The sequence below is a fragment of the Cervus canadensis genome, chromosome 31, assembly GCF_019320065.1.
Source record: "Cervus canadensis isolate Bull #8, Minnesota chromosome 31, ASM1932006v1, whole genome shotgun sequence".
NCBI lineage: Eukaryota > Metazoa > Chordata > Mammalia > Artiodactyla > Cervidae > Cervus > Cervus canadensis.
The window spans coordinates 35,438,724-35,465,252 of record NC_057416.1 but is presented as its reverse complement, the minus strand read 5'-3'; the positions used below and the strand labels follow the sequence as shown (position 1 = coordinate 35,465,252).

Sequence of the window (26,529 nt, the reverse complement as noted above, 5' to 3'; positions counted from 1 at the left end):
TGGACAAAGTGTCACACAAAAGATACAGTTCAGTCACTCAGTCGTGTCCGACTCTTTGCGATCCCATGAATCACAGCACACCAGGCCTCCCTGTCCATCACCAACTCCCGGAGTTTATTCAGACTCATGTCCATCGAGTCAGTGATGCCGTCCACCCATATCATCCTCTGTCGTTCCTTTCTCCTCCTGCCCCCAATCCCTCCCAGTCTCAGGGTCTTTTCCAATGAGTCAACTCTTCACATGAGGTGGCCAAAGTATTGGAGTTTCAGCCTTAGCATCAGTCCTTCCAATGAACACCCAGGACTGATCTCCTTTAGGATGGACTGGTTGGATCTCCTTGCAGTCCAAGGGACTCTCAAGAGTCTTCTCCAACACCACAGTTCAAAAGCATCAATTTTTCAGCACTCAGCTTTCTTCACAGTCCAACTCTCACATCCATACATGACCACTGGAAAAACCATAGCCTTGACTACACAGACCTTTGTTGGCAAAGTAATGTCTCTGCTTTTTAACATGCTATCTAGATTGGTCATAACTTTCCTTCCAAGGAGCAAGCATCTTTTAATGACATGGACATTAATATAGGTATAATTGTGTTCTATATTGGTCAAGAAGCGACAGGAGAGATTAAACATATTAAGTAGAGACATGGAAAAAATATATATAGTATATAAAATAATAAAAACATTAGAGCTTCTAGAAATGAAAAGTATACTGTGTGGCATTAGTGGCAAATTAGACATTACAGAAGAAAAGTGAATTTGAAGACATAGCAGTAGAAACTACCCAAAATGAAACATAGAGAGAGATTAACAGCACCAGTGAACCTCAAGGACTTCAGCTCACTAATACATGTGTAACTGGGGCTCCCAATGGGGAAGAGCAGGGAGACAGACAAGTATTTGAATAAATAAGGGTTGCAATTTTTATAAGCTGGAGGAAAAGTATATACTTAGGGATCCATGAGGCTCAATAAAAGCCAAACTCAAGAAGTGTGAAAAAAAGAAAAAGACATAATGGCCAATCAAAGTCAAATTGCTTAAAACCAATGATGCCTTTAAAATCAGCCAGAGCAATAAGACATACCACGTGCAGAAGAACAAACAGGCTGAGCAGACAGCTCACCGGAAGCGGCCACCTCCAGATGATTCCCAGTGATCCCACCTCCTGTCACTCACTCCCCAAGCTTGACTTCGGGACTAGCTTTTTAGAAGTAGGATGGAGGCAGTGATGATACCTCGTTTTATTGCACTTTGCTCTATTGCACTTTGTAGATACTGTGTTTTTCACAAGTTGCAGGTGTGTGGCAATCCTGTATTAAGCAAGTCTTTTCGCACCATTTTTCCAACAGTATTTGCTCAGTCTGTCTCTGTGTCACAATTTGGTAATTCTCATAATATTTCAAACTTTTTCACTCTTATTATATTTGTTATGATGATCTGTGATCAGCGATCTTTGGTGATACATATATATATATATATATCAGGTTTTGAAACACTGTCGAAGTACCACGAAGTATGCCCACCTAAGACAGGGATCTTAATTGATAAATGTGTGTGTTCTGGTTCCATCAATTGGCTGTTTCCGCATCTCTTGGGCCTACTGGTTCCCCAAGACACAACAATTTTGAAATTAGGCCAGCTAGCACCGTACACTGATCTCTGTTTAAGTAAAAGGAAGTGTTTTAAGTCAAAGGAAGAGTCATACATCTACTTTAAATCAAAAGCTAGAAATGATTAAGTTTTGTGAGGAAGGTATGTTGAAAGCCAAGACAGGCTAAAAGCTAGGCCTCTTGTACCAGTTAGCCAAGTTGTGAATGAAGAGGAAAGCTTCTTGGAGGAGATCACAAGTGTTCCTCCAGTGAACACATGAATGAAAAGAGAGTGAAACAGCCTTCCTGTTGACATGGAGAAGGTTTAGTGGTCTGGATAGAAGATCAAAGCAGGCAGAACATCCCCCTAAGCCAAAGCCTAATCCACAGTAAGGCCTTAATTCTCTTCAATTCTGTGAAGGCTGAGAGAGGTGAGCAGGCTGCAGAGGAAAAGTTTGAAGTAGCAGGGTTTAATCCTGAGGTTTAAGGAAAGAAGCTCTTTGTATAGCATAAAAATGAAAAAGTGCTGATACAGAAGGTGTAGCAAGTTACCAGAAGATCTAGCTAAGGTAATTCCTGAAGGTGGCTGTGCTGAACAACAGATACTCCGTGCAGACAAAACAGTCTTCTACTGGAAGCAGATGCCATCTAGGACTTCCGTAGCTAGAGAGGAGAAGTCAGCGCCTGGCTTCAGAGCTTCAAAGGACAGGCGGGGGCTTCCCAGGTGGTCCAGGGGTTAAGAATCCACCTTGCAATGAGGCTAAGGTAGTAATGAGAAGGAAACTTTTAGCACTAAGGGCCTGTATTAGAAAATAAGAAAGGTTTCAAGCTAATTACCTCAGTTTTTACCTTGAGAAATTAGAGAAGAGCAAATTAAGACTAAGTTTAAGGATGGAAATAATAAATATCAGAATAGGTATCAATGAGCTAGAAATCAAAACCAAAAAAATAAAGAAAATTAAGCAAACCAAGAGATAGTTCAAATGTATCTCTATGTGTCAGCATGGAACTGGAAATTAAAATGGAAAGATAATACTATTTACAAAAGCATCAAAAATATGACATATATACTTAGGATGAATCTGAAAAAAGATATGAAAAAATGTACACTGAAAACTATAAAACATTGGTGAGAGAAATTAAGGAAGACCTAAACAAATGGATGAAAAACTTTTTTTTTAATTAATTTATTGTGGATGAAAAACTTAATATTAAGGTGTCAACTTTCCCAAACTGATCTATAGATTTAACACTATCCCAATCAAAATCCCAGCAGGCTTTCTTCTGTAGAAATTGATGAGCTGATTTTAAAACTCATACGGGAGGATTTTCCTGGTGGTCCAGTGGTTAAGATGCTGTGTTTCCACTGCAGGGGCAGGTTTCTGATCCCTGCTTGGGAACTAAGACCCCACATGCCGTATAGTGGGGCCAGATAATAATAAACAAAATGGAAAAAATAAAGAGTATGAGGAAAAACTAACACCAAAAAATAAAAAAAAAAAATTAAAAAAATTCATATGGTAAGTAATGCAAAGGACCTAAACAGTTAAAGCAACTTTGAAATAGGAAAAAGATGGAGGGTTTACACTGTGTGGCTTCAACACTTCTTATAAAGCTGCAATAATCAAGATGGGGTATTACTGGTGTCAAGACAGATCAATGTAACAGCTGACATCCAGAAATAAGACACATATAGACAACAGATGTTCAACAAAAGTGTAAAATGCATTTCAGTGGAGAAAAGATAATTTCAACAAATGGTGCTGAATCATTCTATATGCCTATCCAAGTAAACCAAAAACTCCTACAATTCATACCTCGCACTTGCACCATATAAAAAAATTAAGTCAAAATTGGTAATATGTATAAATACAGTATCTAAATCGACTTGTAACCTAGCTATTCCACTCTAGGTGTTTAACCAAGAGAAATGAATCACACATCCAAACAGAGCTTCATTCGGAATAGCTGCAAATTGGAAACATTCAAATAAAATGAACAGGCGAATGAATAAACTAATTATAGCATATCTGCACAATGGAATACCACTCAGCAATAAAAAGAACTATGGATACACACAATATGGATAAACCTCTAATTATGCTGAGTAGAAGTAGCCAGATAAAAATGAGTACACACTGCAGGATCCCATTTACATAGAATCGTACACTATGTAGAACAGGCCACAGTGTCAGAAAGCAGAGGTGTCACCCAGGGATATGGATGGATGGAGGGGAGCTGGAGGGCCTGGAGAGATCACCAGGGGGTCTGAGAGAACCTTCTGGGGTGATGGAAGTGGTCATTATTTTGACCGTTGATGGGTTCATCATGTTATACATTTCAAAAATTATTAAACTCCACACTTAAAAATACAGTTTAAAAATGAAAAATAATTCATTAATAAAGACAGGTTGGAGATATGAGAAAAGGCAGCATGCTTGTATGTTAACAGGAAGGATTCAGTAGAGTGGAAAAAACTGACAATGCCAGCCTGGGACGTGGGGGAGATGTCTGAACATGTGTCCTTTAGGAGGAGCCATTGTGCAGACGGAGGACTTCGGCAAGGAACACGGACAGTTCATCACTACACAGAAGCATTCATATTTGGGGCAAATTTCTTAAAATATCATCCCAGAAGTTAACTGCCAAAGTAGGGAGTGGAAACATTTTAGAGCTCATGTTACATACAATCTGCCTGCAATGCAGGAGACCGGGATTCAGTCCCTGGGTCAGGAAGATCCCCTGGAGAGGGAAGTGGCAACTCACTCCAGTATTCTTGCCTGGAGAATCCCATGGATGGAGGAGCCTGGCGGGCTACAGTTCATGGGGTTGCAAAGAGTCAGGCATGACTGTGCAACTAACACTTTATGACTTTTCACATACAACTAGATACCTGTCCAAAGAAGCCTGAGTGTTTTTTGTGGCTTCAAGCTTTGCAGGTGTTGTTCACAGTTTTAGTTACATACCTGGTGGTTCTGCACCCCTGGGGGTGCATTTGGCGTGGGGATTAGAAAACAGGAAAATATTCTGACTTCAGGAGTATGACCTTCATAGCAACAGTCTTCCTGATCTTTGACTCCAGAACAACGCAGCTAGAGTAACTGCGAAGTGGAGGGTCAGCCCCTTGGACCTGGTAGAGTTCGAGACAATCCTGACAAATAAAGAACTGATGCTTGAGGTTTCGGAGGCTGGGTCCTGACAAGCTTTGGAGCTCTCTCTGGGGTTTCTCAGGCCTCCTGCTTGGGGGAAGCAGCTGCGTCAAGCAGGCCCCTCTCCCCCGAGACTCCGAGTGAGTGGTCCCCCTGGCCACGTCAGGAGTTTGCGTGAGGAGTGGTCTGATCCCTCCCGGGTGCCCTGTACACCCCAGTCTGGGTGCCACACAGGGGAGATCAGTCTGCAGACAACCCTAGCCGTGGCCGTCACCAGAACTGTGAGTGAGTGAGGAGCTCCGATGGAGAGTGGCTGGGCCTGTCCCAGCCCCGGGGAGGGCACGGCATCGCCAAAGCCGCGCGCTCTGTGCCGCAGGGATGACCAGATGGCGCGAACCATCCTCACGGCCGGCTGGGGTCTTCGGGCTGGACCACAGTAGGTGGGAACTTTCCTGTGTTGGCCCCCATTTGATCACACGGCTGTTTGAAGGCAAAAATATATATATATATATATTTTTTTTGCTTCCAGTTTTGTGATTCAACCTACCTTCTCACTCCCTTCCCCTTCGCTTCAATATTCAGTCCTCAGGGCAGACACTCTAAATAAAGGCTAAATTTAATATGGTTGCTCCACGCTGGTGAAGGAAGAACACTTATATTTTGCTTTCTGACACTAAAATGTCATCTTTAAATGCACATTAAAATGAGCACTATTCTGGCCAGGGACATAACAGGGTTGGTTTGTTTGTATTTAATCCTGGTACTAACTTCACTTTGGAATTATCAATATAATCAACATCTCCACAGTTGCTTCCACTCTGTGCTCTGCTGTGCTTGGTCGCTCAGTTGTGTCCGACTCTTTGTGCTCCACGGACTGTAGCCCCCCAGGCTCCTCTGTCCATGGGAATCCTCCAGCCAAGGATACTGGAGTGGGTTGTCATGCCCTCCTCCAGGGGATCTTCCTGAGCCAGGGATCAAACCCACATCTCCTGCCCGGCAGGTGATTTCTTCACCACAGAGCCACCTGGGAAGCCCCATGGCCTAAATAGGATGCTTCAAGAATAATATATTGTGAAAGAAGGTAACCTACCTACCATGGCTCCTGTTAGACTGTCTGTGAAGAGGGGAGAAGCCAGGTTTACCTTTCATCCCTCAGAACTTTGGACAATCAACTTACACACGCTATGTGCCAGCCTAAATCAAAAGAAAACCCATCCTACGTACTGGGAAAAAGCTCACAGAACATTCCTGATTTACAGTAAGTCAGTGGCATAACATCTAAATTGACAGGACACTATGGCAAGTGGATGAATACTTTAAGACAATTATTAAATGTGTTTGTGTCAGGGTTTAAGAGAAGAAAAAATAATCTAAACTGAATTTTTATACAAGTCTTTATTTACAACTTGTTTAACAACTGTACACTTTTTGCAGCCTTGAAAACATTTTTGTACTTGAATGGGAAAATATAGTTTGACCAAATCTTAACTTTATTCTTCATATACATATACATATATTATATGCATACATATAAACATATACATATAATTAATACCATAACAAGTTGGCAGTCATAAAATTAAAATGAATAAGTGACATCAAAAGGAAATACAATATAAGGTTTCAAAAAATTAAAAATCTGTCTTCTGGTGATTTCTTGGACTTTGTGTTTTTGTGATTTTGGTGAAAATTTCTTAATGAGGCTCTCTAACAAGTCATTTATCTCAGAGAAACGGTGAGAAAACTCATGAATCTAACAGAGTCAATGACTGGTAAACAGGTGTGACATTGCTTGGATGCATTTATGTATGAGGTTGCTGAAACTGCACTGATTCATTTGTGAGGTGAAAAATTTAGTCCTACATGGGTTTCCTTTTGGGATTATCATGACTCAGAATGAAACTGTGAAATTACAAATTCAATAGTCAACCAGAAATAAGAACATACCTAGCAATATCCTTTTTGCAAAGGCTAAACTGCAAGGTGGATAACTACAATGTCAAATATCAAACTAACAATTCATAGAACAATCAGTAATACTTAAGACATGAGTATAAGGCTATAGAGCTGGGACTGTAACCAATACAACTCCAACTCTAATGTACTAAAGTGTTTTCCAGCTCGTCTGAAAAGTTTAAAAAATACTGTAGGAAAAAAAAAAGCCTCTTTCTATCCCCAAATCTTTGATAGAATTTGTTAACTGAAATAAGGCAAATTATTAAACTATTAGATATGTTTGAATTTTACCATTCATTACACAACCAAAAATTGGGTGTTATAAATGGTGGGGCAAATTTCAAAACACAAAATTGCAAAACAAGATTAAACCTGGAAATTATTCTTCTGAGCACAAAGCAGTATGAATTACATATAATCTGTAAACAGCAAAGTTAGTGACAGCAATGGCATATTAGTGCATTTGAATTTTTAATAACTAAGACTATTAAAAAAACAAAAGACTATTAAAAAAATTAAAAGGCCCCAAATCGCTGATTGGCATTTGTGTACAGTCATTTCCTGTATTTATACTAGCATGTTCTTTCTTATTTCAAGCATCTTGAAAATTTCCCTTAACTAAGAATATGAGTCTCTGCAGAATATACACTTAAATTCGGCCACCAAAAAATAATAAACTCAAATCATGCCATGTGCCCATCTGTACTTGAGTAAGAATTTCTTTACAGTTGTTTGTAATTTGACACTACTGGATCAAGTCTGCAGCTTGATTAAAAAGACTGAAAAGGCAGAGGAAAGTATCTGACTTTCTGACAGTACAGTTTTCACTAAATACCAAGCTGACTCCAAAGAGCTGCAATTAGTCTCTTCTATTCGTTAAAAAATTCAAAGATGCATTTGTATAGATCTGTTGAGTCATGCTAAGCGCTTTAGTAATAAGCCAAGGCAATTAATAAATCTTAAAAAAAAATGTTTCATTAACTAAGTTGCTGGAATAAAATCTGCTTCATACATGAAACTTAACTTGATTCATAACCTAAGTAGTTAAGAGCAAGAGACTAGGAAGAAAATCAAAGAAACTATTTGGATCTTGATATGCCTTTAAGGTGAAAGATGATCAAATGTGATTTTGGGGGCAGAAATGAAAAAACTGTTGGCAAATCTCCTTAGATCTATATAGATGTGAAAGAAACAGAATAGATTTAAAATAGAGGACTATGTCATCTATCAACTTTTACTTGTAAATAAATAAGCATTCATCAGTTTCTGCTGGATAAGTGTTAGAAACTATCATCAATTTTAAAAGACTACTTAAAAAAGGGAAGAACCTGAAGATACTAAGTTATGATTTATGAAGTCATTTAATTATACCACTTTAAAAAGTAAAGTGCTAAGATTCTGTTTAAAAAAATATATTGAAAACTAGTTTCAAAGAATGGGGTTTTGATTTTTCAAGGTCTTTAAAAAGGGCTGGTATTAATTTTTATTAAAAAAAAATATCTTTCTTTAATGATGCCAGAAAAATCTATAAGTGTATCATAAGTTAACTGAACGTCTTTATTTCATCCTTACTCTCTCTTTGGGCACCAAATGTCAAAAGCGCCTTCTTTAATGATGGACGCGTTCTGGATCTGTGCTGTCTGGTACAGTAACTGCTTTCCACGGGTGGCCTTTGATGAAATGTGGCTGGGGGACTGGGGAACCGGAGTCTTAATTTTACTTGAATTTAAACCAGCACGTGTGGCTGGGAATTGGCTAGTGGATTGGACAATGCAGGTCTAGAATCTGCTCTTAAATAGATTAGCAAGAAGCCAAAGGATGCTCAAGACATGTAGAAGATGATTTATCCATTCAACGTTCTGTCCCCATGTGTGAGTGTGACTGTGTGTTTAATTTTTTTTTTTACTCTGGGAGGATAAGGAGTGGCTCTCCTCTCCCAGGTTAGAGTCCAGCCTTCTCTATTTGTGCTGCTGTCTTCCAGGTGACCTGCCCACGCCGAGCACATCAGCAGAACAGAGGTTAACATAGAAGCAAGCACTGCAGAAACTATTCACGCTCTAAAAGCACTTCTCTCATCTAAACATAAGACAAAACTCTTACGAGAATGTTCTTAACGAGCATATCTCCCTGTTCTTTGGCAGTAATCACTGTGTTAATGTTTATGTAACAACAAATATTTCAGTACGTTTTGACCAATTTGAATACAAATATATTCAAGTACAAATGAAGAGAGTCCTGACTCCACAAAACATCTCTCAACAGAAAAAAGCTGGAAACTTTGCCATATTTGAACTTTAGAAAATGGCCAGGTTCATAAGGCATATGTTATAGCAGAACTAAGACCACTTTTGTAGCATCCTGCCATGGTTAGTATCTGCTTTTCCCCATCACCTCAATCCCAGCGTTTCCCAGATTCTTGGACATCACAGCTCCTGGAGTCTGGCTTTCTTTCTCTTGTGTCTGAGTACATGCAATGATGAAGAAACTATGAAAGTGAAGGAGAGTTTGCCAGTCTGTATTTTAGGAGACAGGTAAATGAAAGGTGAGAGCATCTTCTGATGAACCAGAAGACTGTTCACTTTTTATTAATGCAACTCCAGGCAACAAGGAGTTTAAAGTGTGTCTGTGAGAGACCTTGGCTTCGTAAGTATTAACTTCATGAGTCTTATTAACATGAAATATAAAATATAATTAATGACTCGCAGCCCCAACCCAGCTTCAGATAGAGTTCTAGACTCAGAACTTCAGATCAGACTTTAAACATTTCAGGAAGAGAGCACAGCCCATTTATTTGGGCGATCTTTTACGGCTGTCTTAGTGGTCTTCCAAAAGAAGGAAAAGAACCCCAGTGGAAAAGATGTACATGGAAAATGCCACAGAAAGGTGGAAGGAAAATACTTATCTAATGTTAGTAAGTAAAGTGCTGTGAGTCTTGCAGTAAAGTATAAATAATACATAAGTGAGTAGAAGTAGTAAATAATATTAAGACATTCAACTCTAATAGTGACATATATAAAATAAACACACTATATATATATTCTACATATATAGAATGTATATACAGTAATCACTGTCCACAGGCTGACAAATTACACCAAGAATAAACACGAGTCCCTTTTATAAGTTTGATACTTGTTAATGCTAATCTAATTATTCTCCTTTGTCAGTTAAGAGATCTCTAAATGAGGACTGCTCGGAAGTCTCCCACATGCAGTAAAGCCTCAGCATGCTTTGGTGATTTTTCTCACTCTGAGCTTGCTCTTCTCATGATACTTACTTATCCTTTTAAGCTCTGAGTCAATATAACTTAGGGTATTTGATAGCCCCATCATCCTTACATTCCAAGGCTACCTACACACTTTCTCTGATGATTTCATCATCAGACCCTGAACACCTAGTTCAGAGCCTGACAGTCATGTTACCAGGTACACAAAGGCTCCCCTTGAATATATGCACATAGGAAGTCTACTCTTGCCTTCATTTTAAACAAGATTTTCTGCAGGGCCACTATGTATAATTAAGGTAGACATAAAACTGAGTGTACGGTTTGTAAACCGCACACATCAGCAGAGCCAGGTTACTGCTAGGGAGTTGGTAGTTGAGTTTCAGTCACCAGAGAGGTCTCATCTCATCACACCATCCTATCTTCACAGTCTTAAAGATCTAGTTTAGAGTGAGTAATGGGTTACCAGTTTCAAGATGAAAACTGATGCTTTCCTCTCCACTCACAAACATGTACTGTTAATCTGTGCCCAGTGAGTGCCCACAGAAAGGAAGGACGATTAGAAAATAAATTATTTTTGTCTACTCTTTTTTTTAACAGAATGCCCATGTAATAAAGTCAGAAGATTTTATGTAAACTACTACTTTAGTATTACTATTAAGACCAAGTGTAGGTTGAATGGTGTCAGCACTTCCGTCTGCTTGGATATTTGTTTATAATTAGGTCTTTTTGTCTTCCGATAATCGATCTACTCTCTAGGAATGGATCTGCCTTGGCAGCCTTAGATTACTTTCTCAGAGTTCTATGCTCTCTTACAGGTAGCATACAAACTTGTCTCATAGGATATTATTGGAAAATGTTAGAAGGCAGAAAAGTACACGAGAGAGGCATAATTGCTGAAACAGAATTCTTGGGAAGCATTGTCAGGCCGCAATTGCCAGACTCATATACTTGCCGTAATTAGGTTCAGGTCTCTTGTTTCTCAAGTAATGTCCCTTCTCTATCATGTTAAGTGCAGTGTGAAGAATCCAAGTATATTTCAGGATAACATTAAATATAAATTTTAAAGCTTTTATATTTATAAATACATGGAAATTAGGTTGATAAAAGGCTGTTTTAAAACAAATTATTGGTACATATTTCTCAAGAACATAATCAGTGACTGAAAAGAGATGGAGGTCATCACACCTGCCCTGTCCTTCACTTTATGAAAAAACAGGAGCAAAATTTTGACACTTCCACGATTTAGGGGGATGGGGAGGGGTAGCTGTGTCAGTAGCAAATTATTTTATGTTTTTTAGGCTTCTGAGAAATAAACATTATTTATTGCACAACTTAAGAACAATAAAATTACCGTGCTTAAACTGGTCACTAAAACATTTTCAAATTTTTCAATAAAATGAACATACACCAATTATTATTTAAATATGCTTTATAGAAAGTAAAAAACGATGACAGACACACAGAGAATAGCCTCCCTCATATAAAAACGTCATGATACAAAATACTTGAATCATTATAGTTACAAAGAATAAGCTCTGAAACTGCTCTTTTTTTTTTGAAACTGCTTTCTAAATGTAGTGAAACTGGGCTGTACATCTACTAAAATGAGCTGCCATTTTGACAGTTGGAACTAGAGGAAGAGAGATGATCATTATAAAAAGGTGGGGGGGGGAGGAAAAAGCATGCAAAAATAATTTTCAAAGATTCTGAGATCCCCTCTTATTTTGTTCCTACCCTGCGGGGTACCACACAGACATCACTGCTGAGAAATGTACCCCTCCATCAGTTCCACAGCCATTTCTAGGCAGAGTCACTTTGTAATTTGAGGATAAAAAGTCAAAACATGCGTCCACAGCTTAAGGAACAGACAACAAAGCTCATGTTGCTGTTTTGCTCTCAGCTAAACAAGCACTGTGTTCTCCCTCTAGGGTCACAGACGTTCTTATCTAGGTGGCTCTCAACTAATGAGGTTTATACTATCTGGGTTACCAGTGCTTTGTCAGATAAACCTCACGTGTTCCAACTGGGGAAAGTTCTAACGCTCCCGGAGCCTGAGATCTGGACCACTGGAGATTCAATGCAGGAAGTCAGGATAAGTTCAAAAATTAAGAATTTTGCTTCAAGACAATTCTTATATCGGGATAAAGATTTTCAAACTTTTAACAGGGTGTTGTTATCTTTAAAAGATGAATGTTGGTCAGAGAGCAAGAGACTCCAAAAAATATCTTCTATCATTAGATGTGAATAAATAAAACTGCCACTGAGAAGGAAGTGTGAGTAAAAGAATTCATAAATAAAAATGTACCTCTCTTTCAACTTAAACCCCACTTACGCTCACATCTCCGACTGCTGGTCTGTCTCTAACAGCACAGATTCGCGTGCCTTCCTGAGGCCTGCGGATCGGTGTGGGCGGATGCCTCTGACTGGAAACATTTAGCTTAGGTTTATGCAGTTGAGCTGTCACTACACAGACAAAGCAGTAAGACCTTGACAAAACAACAGCTGACAAGATCATCCTTATTATAAGGAAATCATCTCACTAGCCAGTTTTATCAAACAGAAATAATTCAATCCTGATCAGTGTTTAGAAGACAGAGCCTTGGGACTACCCTGGTGGCCCAGTGGTTAAGACTCTCCTGCTTCCAGTGCAGAGGACACAGGTTCAATCCCTGGTCGGGGAACTAAGATCCCACATGCCACGTGGCATGGCCAAAAAAAAGAAAAAGAAAGAAAATGGAGCTTTTCTTTTGGGACTTCTTTTCTTCTTGGTTATTAGGTAATCAGACATATACTAAAAAGATACGATGGAGTTTGTATGAGTTTTCTTAAGATATGTACAATTGTATTCTTTATTCTCTTTTGAAGATGTGGTAAACTATAATATTTGCTGGATTTTTTCCCCCCATTACAAACTTGTTAAATACACACTGCAGAATATAAAATGTATGCTGTTGTGGTCTTTCGTTACTAAGTTTGTATTTTCTCACCCTGGTTAGAAGGAAAACAGAAAATAAGGTTTTTGTTTAGAAGAGTTCAGGCCTGGGGTGACGCCTTGCCTCACCCTTAACACAGTAACTCTGTGCTGACTCCATGGTGCGTCAGGACTGGCTTCACTGCCCCAGGGAGCGTGGGCTTCACGGAGCCACTGTGCGTGGGCATCTGTCCAGCATAGCCCAGCTCGGCTCCCGCCTACGTGAGGTGCCCACCGTCTCGCAACTTGCAGAGAGATTGTGCATTGGCACAAACCTCCTAGAGATTAATAATCATCACTGGGGAAAGAGAAATTCATCAAACCCTGCCCAAAAGCTGGGCCAAGGAAGCAGGGATCTCACTGGGACAGTGCAGCTTTATTCCTGCTTTTCAAAAAACATCACACAGTGTTTAGAAATAACATTTCTACTATGGAATGAAAGCGATATACTAAAACTTAAGCCTGCTGTAAAGGTGAGTGAAGGTTATGAATGTAAACACCAAAATAATGGGATGCTGAAGAAAAATGGGATGGAAAATTTCCTTCCAGGAGCTTGGCACTTTCCCATGAGGAGAAACAAATCTGAGTAGGTGGGTGGGTAGGAGGCCAGGACGGGGCTAGTAAATAGAGAACTAAAAGGAAAATTCCTCATCTCTTGGGATAGAATCCACGTAAGGAACAGTTCAGGGACTCTGGTTTTAGTCTATCTTATTCTGTTGGTGTATTTACCAGTAATTTCAATTTTACCGAGGTTAGTGTTCATGCCTTATTTTAAAACAGTTGGATCTGTTCTCTAATTTGTGAAATAAGGGGATAGGACATAGTGGGGGTGGGAGAGGCTGAACCATCTTAGATTTTAATCTTTTATTGTCAACACATTCCATGTGCTTGGGTCTGCCCAGCCTCCAGAAGTCCCAGGATGCACCTACTCACATGGTTCTGTCCTTTCCTACTAACTCCTCCTGCTTTTCTTCTTAACAGGCGGAGGCATTCACACTGAGCTCAGACTTCTGTACTTAATGTAAAAAATTAGCTCAAGGCATGGAGTCACTCCTGCATACATTCTAATACCCTTCTCCAGGTACAGTTTCTGAGGACAAATGAAAACACCATTTTCTTTAAAAAAAGGAAATAAGGATTTAAAATCAGACATCCAAATAAAGTTTCTGAGAATTCTTAGGTACATTTAGCTTGATTTAAAGTTACTCATTTATATTTAATGTACAAAACTAAATGAAACCTGAACTTCCAAACAGCAAGTACATGAAATAGAATCTTCTTAATAGGTAACCTATCTAAAACCAAAACCGAACAAACAATCAACCTAATTTCAGTAAATTTTTGCTTTTAAAAAATGGGCTGTGGTGCAAGAGAAAGGTTGGAGGGGAATATATTTAATATAATTTGGGGCCAAATATTTAAACCAATATGGAAAGTGAGCCAGAGACATTTCATGTTCAAATGAATGATATTTTGCATTTATATAGCACCTTCTATAGTCAAAGTGCTTCACGATCTCTTGTTACTTGACAGCCATTCATCAACGTAAATAAACAGTTTATAATCTGTCAACAAATGTAAGCACTTTGGGGCAACCAAATACCAGAGAGAGAATCTACTCAGCAGCAAATTCTTAGACTCATCCACAGAATTAAGAAACAGACCTGTCATAAACATCACACACAGGAAGTCACTTACTGATCTTATGACTGGTATTAAGATGTTCAGTATTAGGAATTAGTGAGAAACAGAAGGGTTAGTATTAAGGAATAAGACAAATGAGGTGCAAGTCAGCAAGGGAATTACCCCAAAGGTAAGGCTACCTGTGACTCGGAAGTATATAAAAAATAAATCATTGAGACGTGGAGGGTGGTTGAAATTCAGTGTTAGCCCCATTGCTAGAATCTGATCCTCAGTTACTGTGATATTCCAAAACAAGAAAAAGAAAAAAAAAAAGAATGTACTGCCTGATTTTTTTTCTTCTGTAACTTCTCCTCGAATAGCCTAACCAACACATTCACTTCTGCCAGCAAACAAGATAGCAGGAAATAATGAAATTCTATTTATGTTTTAAAAATAGTTTCCAAATCTTCAGACAAATTTAATTTCCTATAAAACAATGTGAAAACTCGTTTTTTCCCTCTAAATTATTCTCTCAGGGGCCTTCGGTGACAGCTGATTAGCACCTCTGCCGATGTATTTATGTCTTTGCAAAAAGTGCACTTGCCAACCATTTTATATAGTAAATATGTAAGTTATTTGAAGTGCATTTGGAAAACAATTGAAAACACAGATTAATACATCATAAAAAGATTAATTCCCTTTAAACAAAGACATTCTTAGAAAGCATGGTAACACAGAGGCACGATAAAGAATATAAACTGTATATCAATTATTGGCAGAAAATCTAATTCATTACAAAGCCTACACCATTGGGGAAAGGACATTTTCGTACAAAGGAAAGTACTACACTAATATACAACACGTTTAATTGGGCATTTAAAAAGATTTTTTGGCACATTAAAAGGAACTGAAAGGACTACAAAATAAAGGACTGAGAAACTAAAACATTACAGATATAGAAGAGAGAAAGTCCTCAAATGAGACACAAGTAAATGGTAACATAAAATAGAGACGAAATACAAGCGGGCTGAATTTCCTGAAACGCCGTTACATGTAACAGAAGTGTGTGTTGAACGCGGGTGTTTTGATCCCAGCGGCGGGACTCGTCTACCTTGCAGTGGCCGGCTGGACGTGGCCCGGGTAAGACCGGCGCGTGCTGGTGGCCTGCCTCTGCCTCGCCAGGAACGACTGCCCCGACCCTGTGCTGGCAAGCCTGTCTTCGGCCGCCTTTTTGTGCAGAGTCATCCCCTACATCACAGGGAAAAGAAGTCATCAGGAAACAGGGGAACACACTCTCACAGCGGAAAACCATCATGCAGAATTTGTTACGTGGGGCCAGACGGCACGATTTAATCTGTAATTCTCTTCATTACAGATTGAGGTCTTAGAGACATTTTAGTTCCAACAATTAGGTACAAATCTTCCTGTGGAGAAATGAAGGCTGAATTTTCTGAATTTACAATAATCTGGACGGTAGATAATAAGAGATGGATCTTTGGAATTATATCACCCACACGAAATCATACACACTTCCCTTTCAGATCAGATGTATCAAGTGATTTTCCAAGGGAGGAAAAGGGTGATTGATTGGTAGCGGCTGATTCACGTAGGGGTACGGAAATCACAGGGTTTAGGTAGAACAGAAGACCACACAGCACTTGTTCCTTCTGAAGGCGGAGAGTCACACCAGGTGTAATACATACCACTGCGCTGCTCTTCTTCCCAGGCAGACTTGTGTTCTCAAGTTAAGGGGAGCTCCTGGCGGCCCCCAGCAGAGGGCCCACTTAGCGCAGGGGTCTTTCCTGAGGACAGAGAGGAGCCCACCCGCGGGCCCACGACCTCCGAACAGCGGGGAGGCAGCCTGCGGCCCTCTCTAAACTGGGAGGAGCCAACAGTGAGCACTCTGAGCAGATGGGGAAAGACGGCCTCAGTGCTCATTGAATGAGCTGGAGAGAAGGCTGGCCAGAGAAATGGGAGGAGCTGAGGGCGGCTGGCTCCTCCCGCCAGTGACTGCAGACAAGACGATGGGAGCAGGTGGACGCTGGCAACAAGGAGGCGGAAGGACCAGGGCCAGGAGGAGAGGCAGAGAGACACCCAGAGGAGCTGGGCAACCAGCACAGAAGACAAGATACACCTCCCATCACTGGTCAGCTCCATGGAAACAGGGGTCAGGGCTCAGTATTTTGGGGAGACCCAACATCCTCCATTTTCCCAGTGAGAAAAGCCAGGATGTGTTTTTCACTCAGTTTGAAACTAAACCATTTAAGGATCTGAAGAAAATGGACAAGTATCTATTGGTAATATTTAACCTACTGATTTGCCTACATACATTAACAATTATATTTAAAATATACCTTTTTTTTTAAAAAAACTTTCATTATCAAAGCAACTTATTCAACTTCTTGACACACGTTTAAGATCTCAGGATCCATCACAAGGCCATTCTCTGAGACACTTAATACCTTTCACCAGGTACCAAGCTACTCATCACCTTCACTTCCATTTCAGTTGTCTGAGATACAGAACTTTCTGAATGTATATATGACGCTTCTGCTGTTTGTTGCTTTAATCACTTAGTTACATCCGACTCTTTGTGACTCCATGGACTGTAGCCCACCAGGCTCCTCTGTCCATGGAATTCTCTAGGCATGAATACTAGAGCGGGTTGCCATTTCCTTCTCCAGGGGATCTTACCGGCCCAGGGTTGAATCCACATCTCCCGCAATGGCAGGTGGATTCTTTACCGCTGAGCCGCCAGTGAAGCCCTATGAAGCTTTTCCAGCTATCTTACCTGAACATAACTTGTGAGATCCTACTGGGAGTTATTCCTTCACTCTCTGCAGAGTTGAAAACTATCAATAGGATTCTTCTTTAAATACTACGTCACAGAGTAAATCAGTCTGGTTCCGTAAGAAACATAATATGTGAAGTCATGAAATCACTAGTATGATTTCATGAAATCATACTATATGAAATCACCATATGAAATCACTAGTATGGACTGAGGGTCAGCGCTCCAAGGTTGCTACGCTCACCCTGAAGGAGGACAAAGAGGAACCAGTAGGGGTGACGTCAGGACCAGTTCCCAGAGACCTCCCTTAGATACAGTTTTTTCTTATTTTTTACATTTTATTTTCAATCAATCTATACTAATAGTAGTGATACCATAAATCCAGTAAGATTTCCTCTTTTCTTTTCTAAAACTGTGATAAAATCTTAAATATGTAGCTTTAACCAAGGCAAATAAATATAAATGTGGACATGCCATAAAATTGTGTGAATTTCTGACGAAAGCTCAAATTACACTATCAGCAGGCCTGGGACACTAACCTTTAAGACACAGTACCAACTCTAGCTGTAAAATGCCATGATTTACAATTATAATTGTAAAATGGTATTGTGTCACGGACACAACTACAGGGTCAAATGGGTACGGGGAAAGGAATCTGTCGCAGGCAACTAAACTCACATCCTGAAAAGGCAAAAGTGGTCGTGTTGGGAAGAAGAACAAAGAGGAAAAAGAAGGGCTTCCCTGGGTGGCTCGGCGGTAAAGACTCCGCCTGTCAACGCAGGAGACATGGGCTCGAGCCCTGGTCCAGGGACCCCACACCCTGCAGGGCAACTCAGCCCGTGTGCCACCACTGCTGAGCCCACGGGCCCAAGTCTGTGCTCTGCAACAAGAGACGCCGCCGCAGTGAGAAGCCTGCGCACCCCAACTACAGAGTAACCCCCGCCCCCCGCACTGCGCCTAGAGAAAAGCCCACACAGCAACCAAGGCCCAATGCAGCCCACAAGGAAATAAATAAACAAAGTTATTAAAGAGAAGATGAAAAGGTCTAGGAAAAAAAAAATTGAAAAAAAGTACAGCATTCTTCAAAATCCATAGCTCTCGGTATCTGGAAAAATCTTACTGAAAGTCAAAATGCTGGTGAGCATTTATTTTGCTCTGCAATACATACATTTTTGGTGTATTGGAAAATTCAATTTCAAAACCTGCATTTGTTCAGGGTCCCACACTGAACGTTTACCAAACCCTGTGAGACAATTAAACTATCTTCGTTGCAAGAACCACTCCCGCAAAGGCACTGAAATGGTCCCACAAAACAAAGCCTACTCCACCTGTGTTTAGATATGACTGAAGTCACTACGCCCAAGGACAGATGGTTCTGAGAGACAGGAATTTTCCCATCCTAGTGCCCAGTGTTCTAACCCCGTTTATGGTGGCTTCTCGTATCTGCTGTTCGGCCCTAAGATCAGCATTAGGGTTCTGTCAGTGTGCGTTAGGATGGCAGTTACTTTCAGATTCATTCGGCAGAATGACTTCTACACTAAAGGCAGTATAACAAATAATACATATTTGCGGGGAGCCGGCCTGTTCAAGGCCCAAAAAGGCCCTGGGAAAGGCCTTGAAAGAGGCCATTCCCTGTCCCGCCACCCCATGATAAAGTAGTAAAACATTTGCCGGGTCTCCTTTGTTTTTCTTTGAGAAAAACGTAGTAGTGACCTTCACTTAGTAGTTTATTTTGGGAATGCCAAAAACAAGATGTAAGCTTCTGCAATCACTTGAAACAAAGAATTGTATTGATGTGACAAACACCAGATGGCATTTTTTATGAATTATGTTTTCTGCTTGTACTAGTATAAAGGTAGCTGTTTTACTCAATAAACTCGCTGACTTGCCTAAAGAGCATTCAGCCCTCTCGACCCCATCCTTTACTTTCAGCTTTTTTTCCTCAGGCTTCCGTGTGGTTGCGGTCGGGACTTGTTCTCTTTGCCGGCTGGTCCCGGCACATATTCATTGAACTTTGCAAAGTGTTTTGACGTGTTATTTTCTTACCATGTTGTACCAGGCACTGACAATATATTTCTCTTCCATCTCTCTTTGACTCTTTGTTTTCTCATATTCTTTCTAAAAAGCAAACACATGTAAGCATGAAAAACATTCAACAGTAATAAAAATCTAATTCATGCCCATCTAAATTCACGGGCACAACTGTACAGTTGGCCCTCTATATCCACAGGTTCCACATCCACAGAGTCAACCAACTCCAGACCCAAAACAGTAAACGCAGGGCTTTCCAGGTGGCTCAGTGGTTAAGAATCCCCTGCTAATGCAAGAGACACAGGTTCCATCCCTCGGTCGGGAAGATCCCCTGGAGAAGGAAACGGCAACCCACTCCAGTATTCTTGCCTGAGAGATTCCATGGGCAGAGGAGCCTGGTGGGCTAGAATCCACGAGGTCAGGGGTCACAAAGAGTTGGACACAACTTAGCGACTAAACAATGACAAAAACAAACAGAAAGCCATATATTCCAAAATAGGAAAAAGCAGCCAAAAAATCCATAGCACTTACACTGCATTAGGTATTACATTGCAGGCAGATTCGTTACCGCCTGAGCAACCAGCGAAGACCTTGCATAACTGATCTGGAGATGGTTTAGAGCACATGGATGATGTGCAGAGACTGTATGCAAATAACCACATTTACTACTGTCTACAAGGGACTTATGCATCCATAGATTTTGGTAACTGTGCCCTGTAGATGTGGAGACTGGACATGGCAAAGCTTCTAGAATCAAAAATTAAAAAATCAAATGTCTTATCATATTATATAGTAAACTACCTCCAATGAATGGAATTGCCGGTCCCGTTCCTGGAGCTGATTTTTAAGAGCTTGTATTTCTGGTGCTGCTCCTTGATTTTGTTTAGGATCTAAAGTACGGATAACCTGCAAAAAGTAATAAAAGAAAGAAGTTTAAGTCTCAAACCTACAGTGTGTGACATCTACGGCAGCAGTTATTTAAAAAAAAAAAGGATAAACCTTATGAGAGTCCAAAGCTATCTCACGAGGATACTTTAAAATCTGAATGTATGAAATGATGTTCCATTGTTACAACCTTTAATTACAGAAAAGTTTAAAATTAAGTGAAAGAGTCCATTATAAGAAGTAATTCTGGCTTAAAATTCGTCAACCACAGTACAGTAGACACGACTGACGGCAGGCTTCCCTTTTCTGTTCTTCTGAACTGATTCAGGGGCCTCTGCCTCTGACCAGATGTGTGAGCCGGCCACAGGTCTCCATGTCTATACTCCTGTCACTGTGACAGTCTCCTCTGCCACAGGCTGGGGTTTAGACTCGGGCGGGGGACACAAGTCTCGCTGGGACACCTGTGGGCTTCCGGGAAGGGTCTTTTTGGCCCATCAGTTTACTGTCAAAACCAATCAAGCCTGCAGAAAAATGATTAAGTCTACAGAAAACTTGTAAGAGCAGAACAGAGAGACCACGTTTCCTTTAACACAGACTTCTCGGGCTCCCCCTCCACTCCAATGCCTATTTCTACTTTTCATAACATGGATTTTCACCCCAAAATCTGGATTTATCCAATGACTTTCTAAAGGTAATTTATTTAACCGGTTCCAATAACCTCATTCTCCCTGGGAACTGGCAACTAGGCCCAGAAGCCAGTTTAGATTTGGGCTGACTACAGCTGAGGCTCTTCGGGAGGCAGAGGTCGGTCCTCCTAGAGCGTGCAGCTAATCTTCTGTTTCGGTCGCACAGTGCAGCATGTGGGATCTTAGTTCCCTGACCAGGGATCGAACCCATGCCCCCGGGCCTTGGAAGTGTGGAGTCTTAACTACTGGACCACCAGGGAAGTTGCTCACACAGCTAACTTGAACTATGAGGCGAGGTGAGGACTGCCCCTCCTCTCCTACATGGAAAGGTGCTTTCCTCTTGATAACAAGGAAGTAGCCCGGGGGTGGGGCACCGTTTCGGTCCATCTCCTCGTGGTCTGAGAGGTCATGGTTCAGGCGTGTATCACGAGAATCACGAGAATCACGAGACGCCAGTGAACCACGATCGGAAAGCAGTGAGATTTGCAGACTCACACTTACACTTTTGGCTTTCTCTAGGTATTTTTTATATCGTTCTTCCATTTGCTTCATTTCCTCTTCTTTCTTCCGTAAAGCTTCTTGTAATTCTTCAATTTTTAAGGCTATTGATGAGACAGTAAAAAAAAAAAAAAAAATTTTTTTTTTTTTAAAGACCATAACAACTTTAAAAATACTTCAACTGACAGAACAGTAAATAGTTAACAGCTTTGAGAGACTGTTTGGTCTATTCTTATATATAATTTTATTTTTAAAAATTCACAATCTTTTTTTTTTTTTTAACAGAAAGCTTTTCTTAGAAATAAAAACTACACTATGGAAGTACACAAATTATAAAAAGCATTCATTGAAGGCTAAAGGGATAACAAAATGTGGTCTATGTATACAAATAGTTGAATATTATTCAGCTTCAATCCTGATACACGCTTCAACATGAAATGAAGTGAAAATGAAAGCCATTATGCAAAGTGAAATAAGCCAGACAAAAAGGGACAAATACTGTATGATTCCACTTATACGCGACTGAAAGCAGGATGGAGGTGACCAGGGTCTGGGAAGACAGGAGGCGTGGAGTGGGTGTTTAATTAGTAGAGAGTTTCAGTTTGGGAAGATGAAAAAGTTCGGGAGATAGACAGTGGCTGTATGACATTGCAAAAATACTTAACATGTCACTTAACTGTATACTTAAAAGTGGTTAAAATGGTCATTTTTTATGTTATGTATATTTTACAACACGAAAAAAGTAAAAATCTGTATTGCTCCCGCCTCAACACAAAAGGATCGATGGTCAAGTTACCTACATGTGCAAATATTAATAAAAGTAAAATAGTTTGGCTGATATACTGCAACTACACTGTGAAAATAACTTCATAAAATATTCATTAGCATTCATAGTTAAGGAAAAACCACAACGGAATTAGAAATCTAAGAACTGTTGTATCGATGATCACACACACACACATACTCTTTCTGTGCTCTTTGTGAACAGGGCACATTCCTTAATTGCTAGAAAATATAATAGGGCCTATTTCTAAAAGAACAAAATTTTACCTAAACTCATTATCATGAGGGTAATGCATGCCTAACCAACTGAAAACTCTGATAATCAGGAAAAACTCACAGCTGTTGTTAAATCTTGGCTCTAGATCTTCAATGATGGCCCTCTTCTTCTGCAGCTCATTATTGGCTTCATGCAGCTTCTCTCTGTACCAAAATATACAACTCTGTCACCTACTACTGTTTTTCATTTTCTTCACTTGAAATGAAAGATGTAAGTTCTTTATTCTTAGGATACACTAGCATATAGCACACAAATGCTATGAAACAAAGATGAAAAGACTTAATCAACATAAACATATTAGTATTTTCTAAACGACTAAAAAAGAGAGACAAAAATCTCAGAGTCTGAGATAGAAGTCATTCTTTCATATAAACCTTCAGCCCAGGGGGCCAAATTCAGCCCGTGGCCCATTTCTGTGTAGAAAGCTTTTAGGACACAGAGCCTTGGTTTACATACTGTCTGCGGTTGCTCTCAAATCAGAATTAAGTGGTTGTGACACAGACTATGGTTTGTAAAACCTAAAGCCACTGCTTTCTTGTTCCTTATAGAAAATGCGTCTGACTCCTGACCCAAAGGGTCACGGAGTCCTACCTGGAACCGTAACTACTACTGTCAAGACTTGTTTTTAGCCTTGCAGCTTCTGCTAATCTGTCACGGGAGCCACGGGGAACTAATACAGGCCTCCTCTTCACTAATCAGGTGTTTTTGAGGAAGATTTTTACCACGTAAATGACTGAACACAGAACCATAGTCAGACAGTAGTTTTATGAAACAATAGGCATTCTATTTTCTGCAACAAAGGGGTGGGAAATGACAAAAGGACAGACTTCAGCATGAAGTTCTCACTGCAGGTAACCCCCAGTGGCTGGGAGGTGACAGGTGCTATTCTAGAAGTAAGCACCTGCCCAGGGTCAGACTTGCTACCAACTGTCAGTGGCTCGGAGCACTCACTTCTGCCACATTAAAGAAGAATCTGGACAGCATGCAGCGAGCTGCCGGACCGGAGAATTCTTTCCAATCCCTGCAGGACATGTCACGTGAGCTCTGAGGTACCCAGGGTGTCTGGTTCACCACAGCCCACCAATGGAACACTCCACCAGGCTGGCAACCCATGGCCACCCACACTCAATGTCTGTAAGGACAGGGCTCGGCCAGGGTACGACAGATAGAAGGACTAAAGTTGATACTAGGTGTGAGAGAAATCACAAAACATGCCTAACATCGTCAACCTCCGATAAAGAGGGACAAACACTTCTTCATGAGAAAACAAATGTCGTATTTTAAAATGGAATCTTCTAGATTAAAAAGTTGTGTTCAGGTATGCTTGCAATGCAAGGAAGTCTTCGAAAAGCTGCTACTGTGACAAGCTTAATGATACTTTAAAACATTTATATAAAAAGGAAGGTTCTAGGCCACAGGCTCTAGAGCTGGGAGAGTGCAGTCCAGGGGGGCGAATTCAGCCTGAGGCCGGCTTCAGCGTAGAAAGCTTTGGGGACACAGTCACGGCACTGGTTTTACACTCACACTATCCACGGCTGCCTTCGATCCACAGCTAAGTGGTTGCGGCACAGACCACGGTCTGCAGAACCTGAAGCAACTGCTCTCTGTTCTTACAGGAAACATTTCTGCCTCCTGATCCGGAGGGTCACACAGTCCTACCTGGGACCATAAATACTACTGTGAAGACAGAAAACTCTGGAAGCTCACGTGAGAACACAGTTCTAATGCAGCAACTGGTCTGATTCAAGGACCTTGGGTGGAGATGACCCTTTAGACCAGGAGGCCCACAACCCCTGGGCCACAGGCTGGCACCCGTCCGTGGCCGGTCAGGAACCAGGGGGCAGAGCAGGAGGTGAGCAGCCAGCGAGGAAGTCTCACTGTATTTACGGCGCTCCCCGCTGCTCACAGTCACCCCTGAGCTCCGCCTCCCCTCCATTCAGCAGGGGCATTAATAAATGTCACGTGCTTGAATCATCCCGAAACCATCTCCCCCTCTCCCTGTCTGTGGAAAAACTGTCTTCCATGAAAACCAGTCACTATTAACGTGTCTCATGATCGTCTCTACCTTGAGGGCCACCCAGGCCCCTGCCTAGATGCTCTGTGACCACCAACATAAAATATTTCTGCTTCTCTGGACACCCCAACAATGGGCCGCAACAGTTTTTATACTCACAGATGCTCTTCAAGCTTCTTTTTTAGAAGAACTGACTGAAAATGGAAAATAGAAAATAGTTTATTACTTGACATTTTAACGAATACAATAATTACTTTTTTTTAAAAAAATGAAGAGTACTTGTTCAGGGTAGCAAGTAACTCTGAGCAAGCCCTCAGTAAGTTCTCTGATCAAAGTCTGAAAATACATGATGTACCCAAGTTTGTTTCTCTCTGATAAGGGAGACAACAGCTCAAAAGTGATAGCAATCAGTATAAAAAACCCCAAAACTGCATATCTGAATTCTCTACTTATAGCCAGGGAAATGAATAAAAAAGTCCTTCAGGTACAGACCTAATATTCCTGGACACAATAGGCAAGTAAAGTCTAATAATAGCAACAGACTTGCCCTAAGACACTTTCTGGGCTTCCCTGGTGGCTCAGAAAGTAAAGAATCTGCCTGCAAAGGGGGAGAACCAGGTTTGATTCCTGGGTCGGGAAGATCCCCTGGAGGAGGACATGGCAACGCACTAAAGCATTCTGGCCTGGGAAAATCCCATGGACAGAGGATCCTGGTAGGCTATAGTCCATGGGGTCACAGAGTCGGACACAACTGAGTGACAAATAATACACAAGATACTTTTTGTCCACTGTGTTGTTTTCCCTGTGTCATGAGATCAACTTCTATAAACAATGAGTGACTTAATCCGAGATTTCTGAGAAGCACAGGCTGGAAATAACCAATATGATGGAATGGGAAAATGAAAGATAAGTTAGCCACAGCATTTAACATGCTGGGGAATGCAGCTTTGCCTGGGTATTAAAAAGAGTCCCCTGAGATGTAGGAGGTCAGAACGTATGCAAAGAATAAGCAAAGAATAATGGCATTCCATACAGGACCGCCAGGTTTCAGGATCAAAGTCAGCACTAGCAGGGTACATATTATGAATGAATTTTATGAAGCAGTCCATGTTGAGATACATGGTTACACAATTAATTCGGCCGGATTCAAGTAATACAGACTTAGAAAACAGACTGTCCACTCAGTGCAGAGCCGCATGGGGGGACACACCCCTCACACCAGGCCCTTCCAGTCTCAGCCCCGACTCGATAATGATGGCTGTAATCACTTGCTCCAGCCCACTCTGACCCAGCCCCGGACTACTGACATGCCTGCTCTGCTGAGCGTGTCAACTGCAGCCAGGGGACTGGGCCACAGTGCTCTCCACCACTGCGTCCCCCAGGCAGAGAGAAAGACAACAGTCCCGCTGGATTTGATTACTGCCGTCCCTTCTCCAGTGCCGAGGGTGAAACGAACACACTTTCAAAAAACATCTTCGCTTTCATTGTGCATTTATGTTTTGATTAGGCTCTAAGCAAAATTCATTGTCGGTGTTTATTCTGAGATAGTATGCAGCAATAAGATGATGATTTAATGAGCTGTTACCAGGCCAGGCACAGCACTGAAGCTTGTCGTGTGCGCTGACTCGTGGCAACCTCACCACGACGGGTGCCACCAACCCCTCTTGGGGACGAGGAAGGTGAGGCTGGGGGCACGTCCGGGCGTCTCCAGAGGCAGAGCCCGAACTAGAGCCCAGGCCTGCAGACCCAGAGTCTCTGCACGGCCTTCATGCTCCCGCCTCCAGGGCCGGGCCGCACGCCTCTCCAGCTGAAGACTGGTTCTCTCATAGAGCGTGGCAGGAGGCGGCCAGACTGTGGCAGCAAGCTCGCGTCAAAACACTTTATAAAAACAAACCAATTACAACACTGGGGTGGGAGCGCCGTGGGGAGAGAAAGGAACTGAGTGCCTTTTAGTCTGACTTGTTAGCTTTTTGATATCCTTTAAGTATCTGAATTGTAAAGGGCACAAACCTATAGGTAATATTGGTTATCTTCATTTTGCATAAAAG

The 26,529-nt window shown here is 41.2% G+C and overlaps 1 protein-coding gene across 5 annotated transcripts in view; it reads right to left on the bottom strand.

The window, feature by feature from the left end:
• Positions 1-6,116: 6,116 nt before the first annotated feature.
• HOOK3 (hook microtubule tethering protein 3) overlaps positions 6,117-26,529 on the bottom strand; it is a 90,440-nt gene continuing 70,027 nt past the window's right edge. For all 5 annotated transcript variants that reach the window (XM_043454230.1, XM_043454231.1, XM_043454229.1 and 2 more), the window contains 6 exons: positions 24,641-24,675; positions 22,528-22,610; positions 21,411-21,511; positions 20,140-20,244; positions 19,354-19,425; positions 6,117-15,764 (listed from right to left, as the gene is read on the bottom strand). In XM_043454230.1, coding sequence (XP_043310165.1) covers positions 15,624-15,764; positions 19,354-19,425; positions 20,140-20,244; positions 21,411-21,511; positions 22,528-22,610; positions 24,641-24,675 — 537 coding nt within the window. In that variant the 3' untranslated portion in view covers positions 6,117-15,623. The remainder of the gene's footprint in view (positions 15,765-19,353; positions 19,426-20,139; positions 20,245-21,410; positions 21,512-22,527; positions 22,611-24,640; positions 24,676-26,529) is intronic.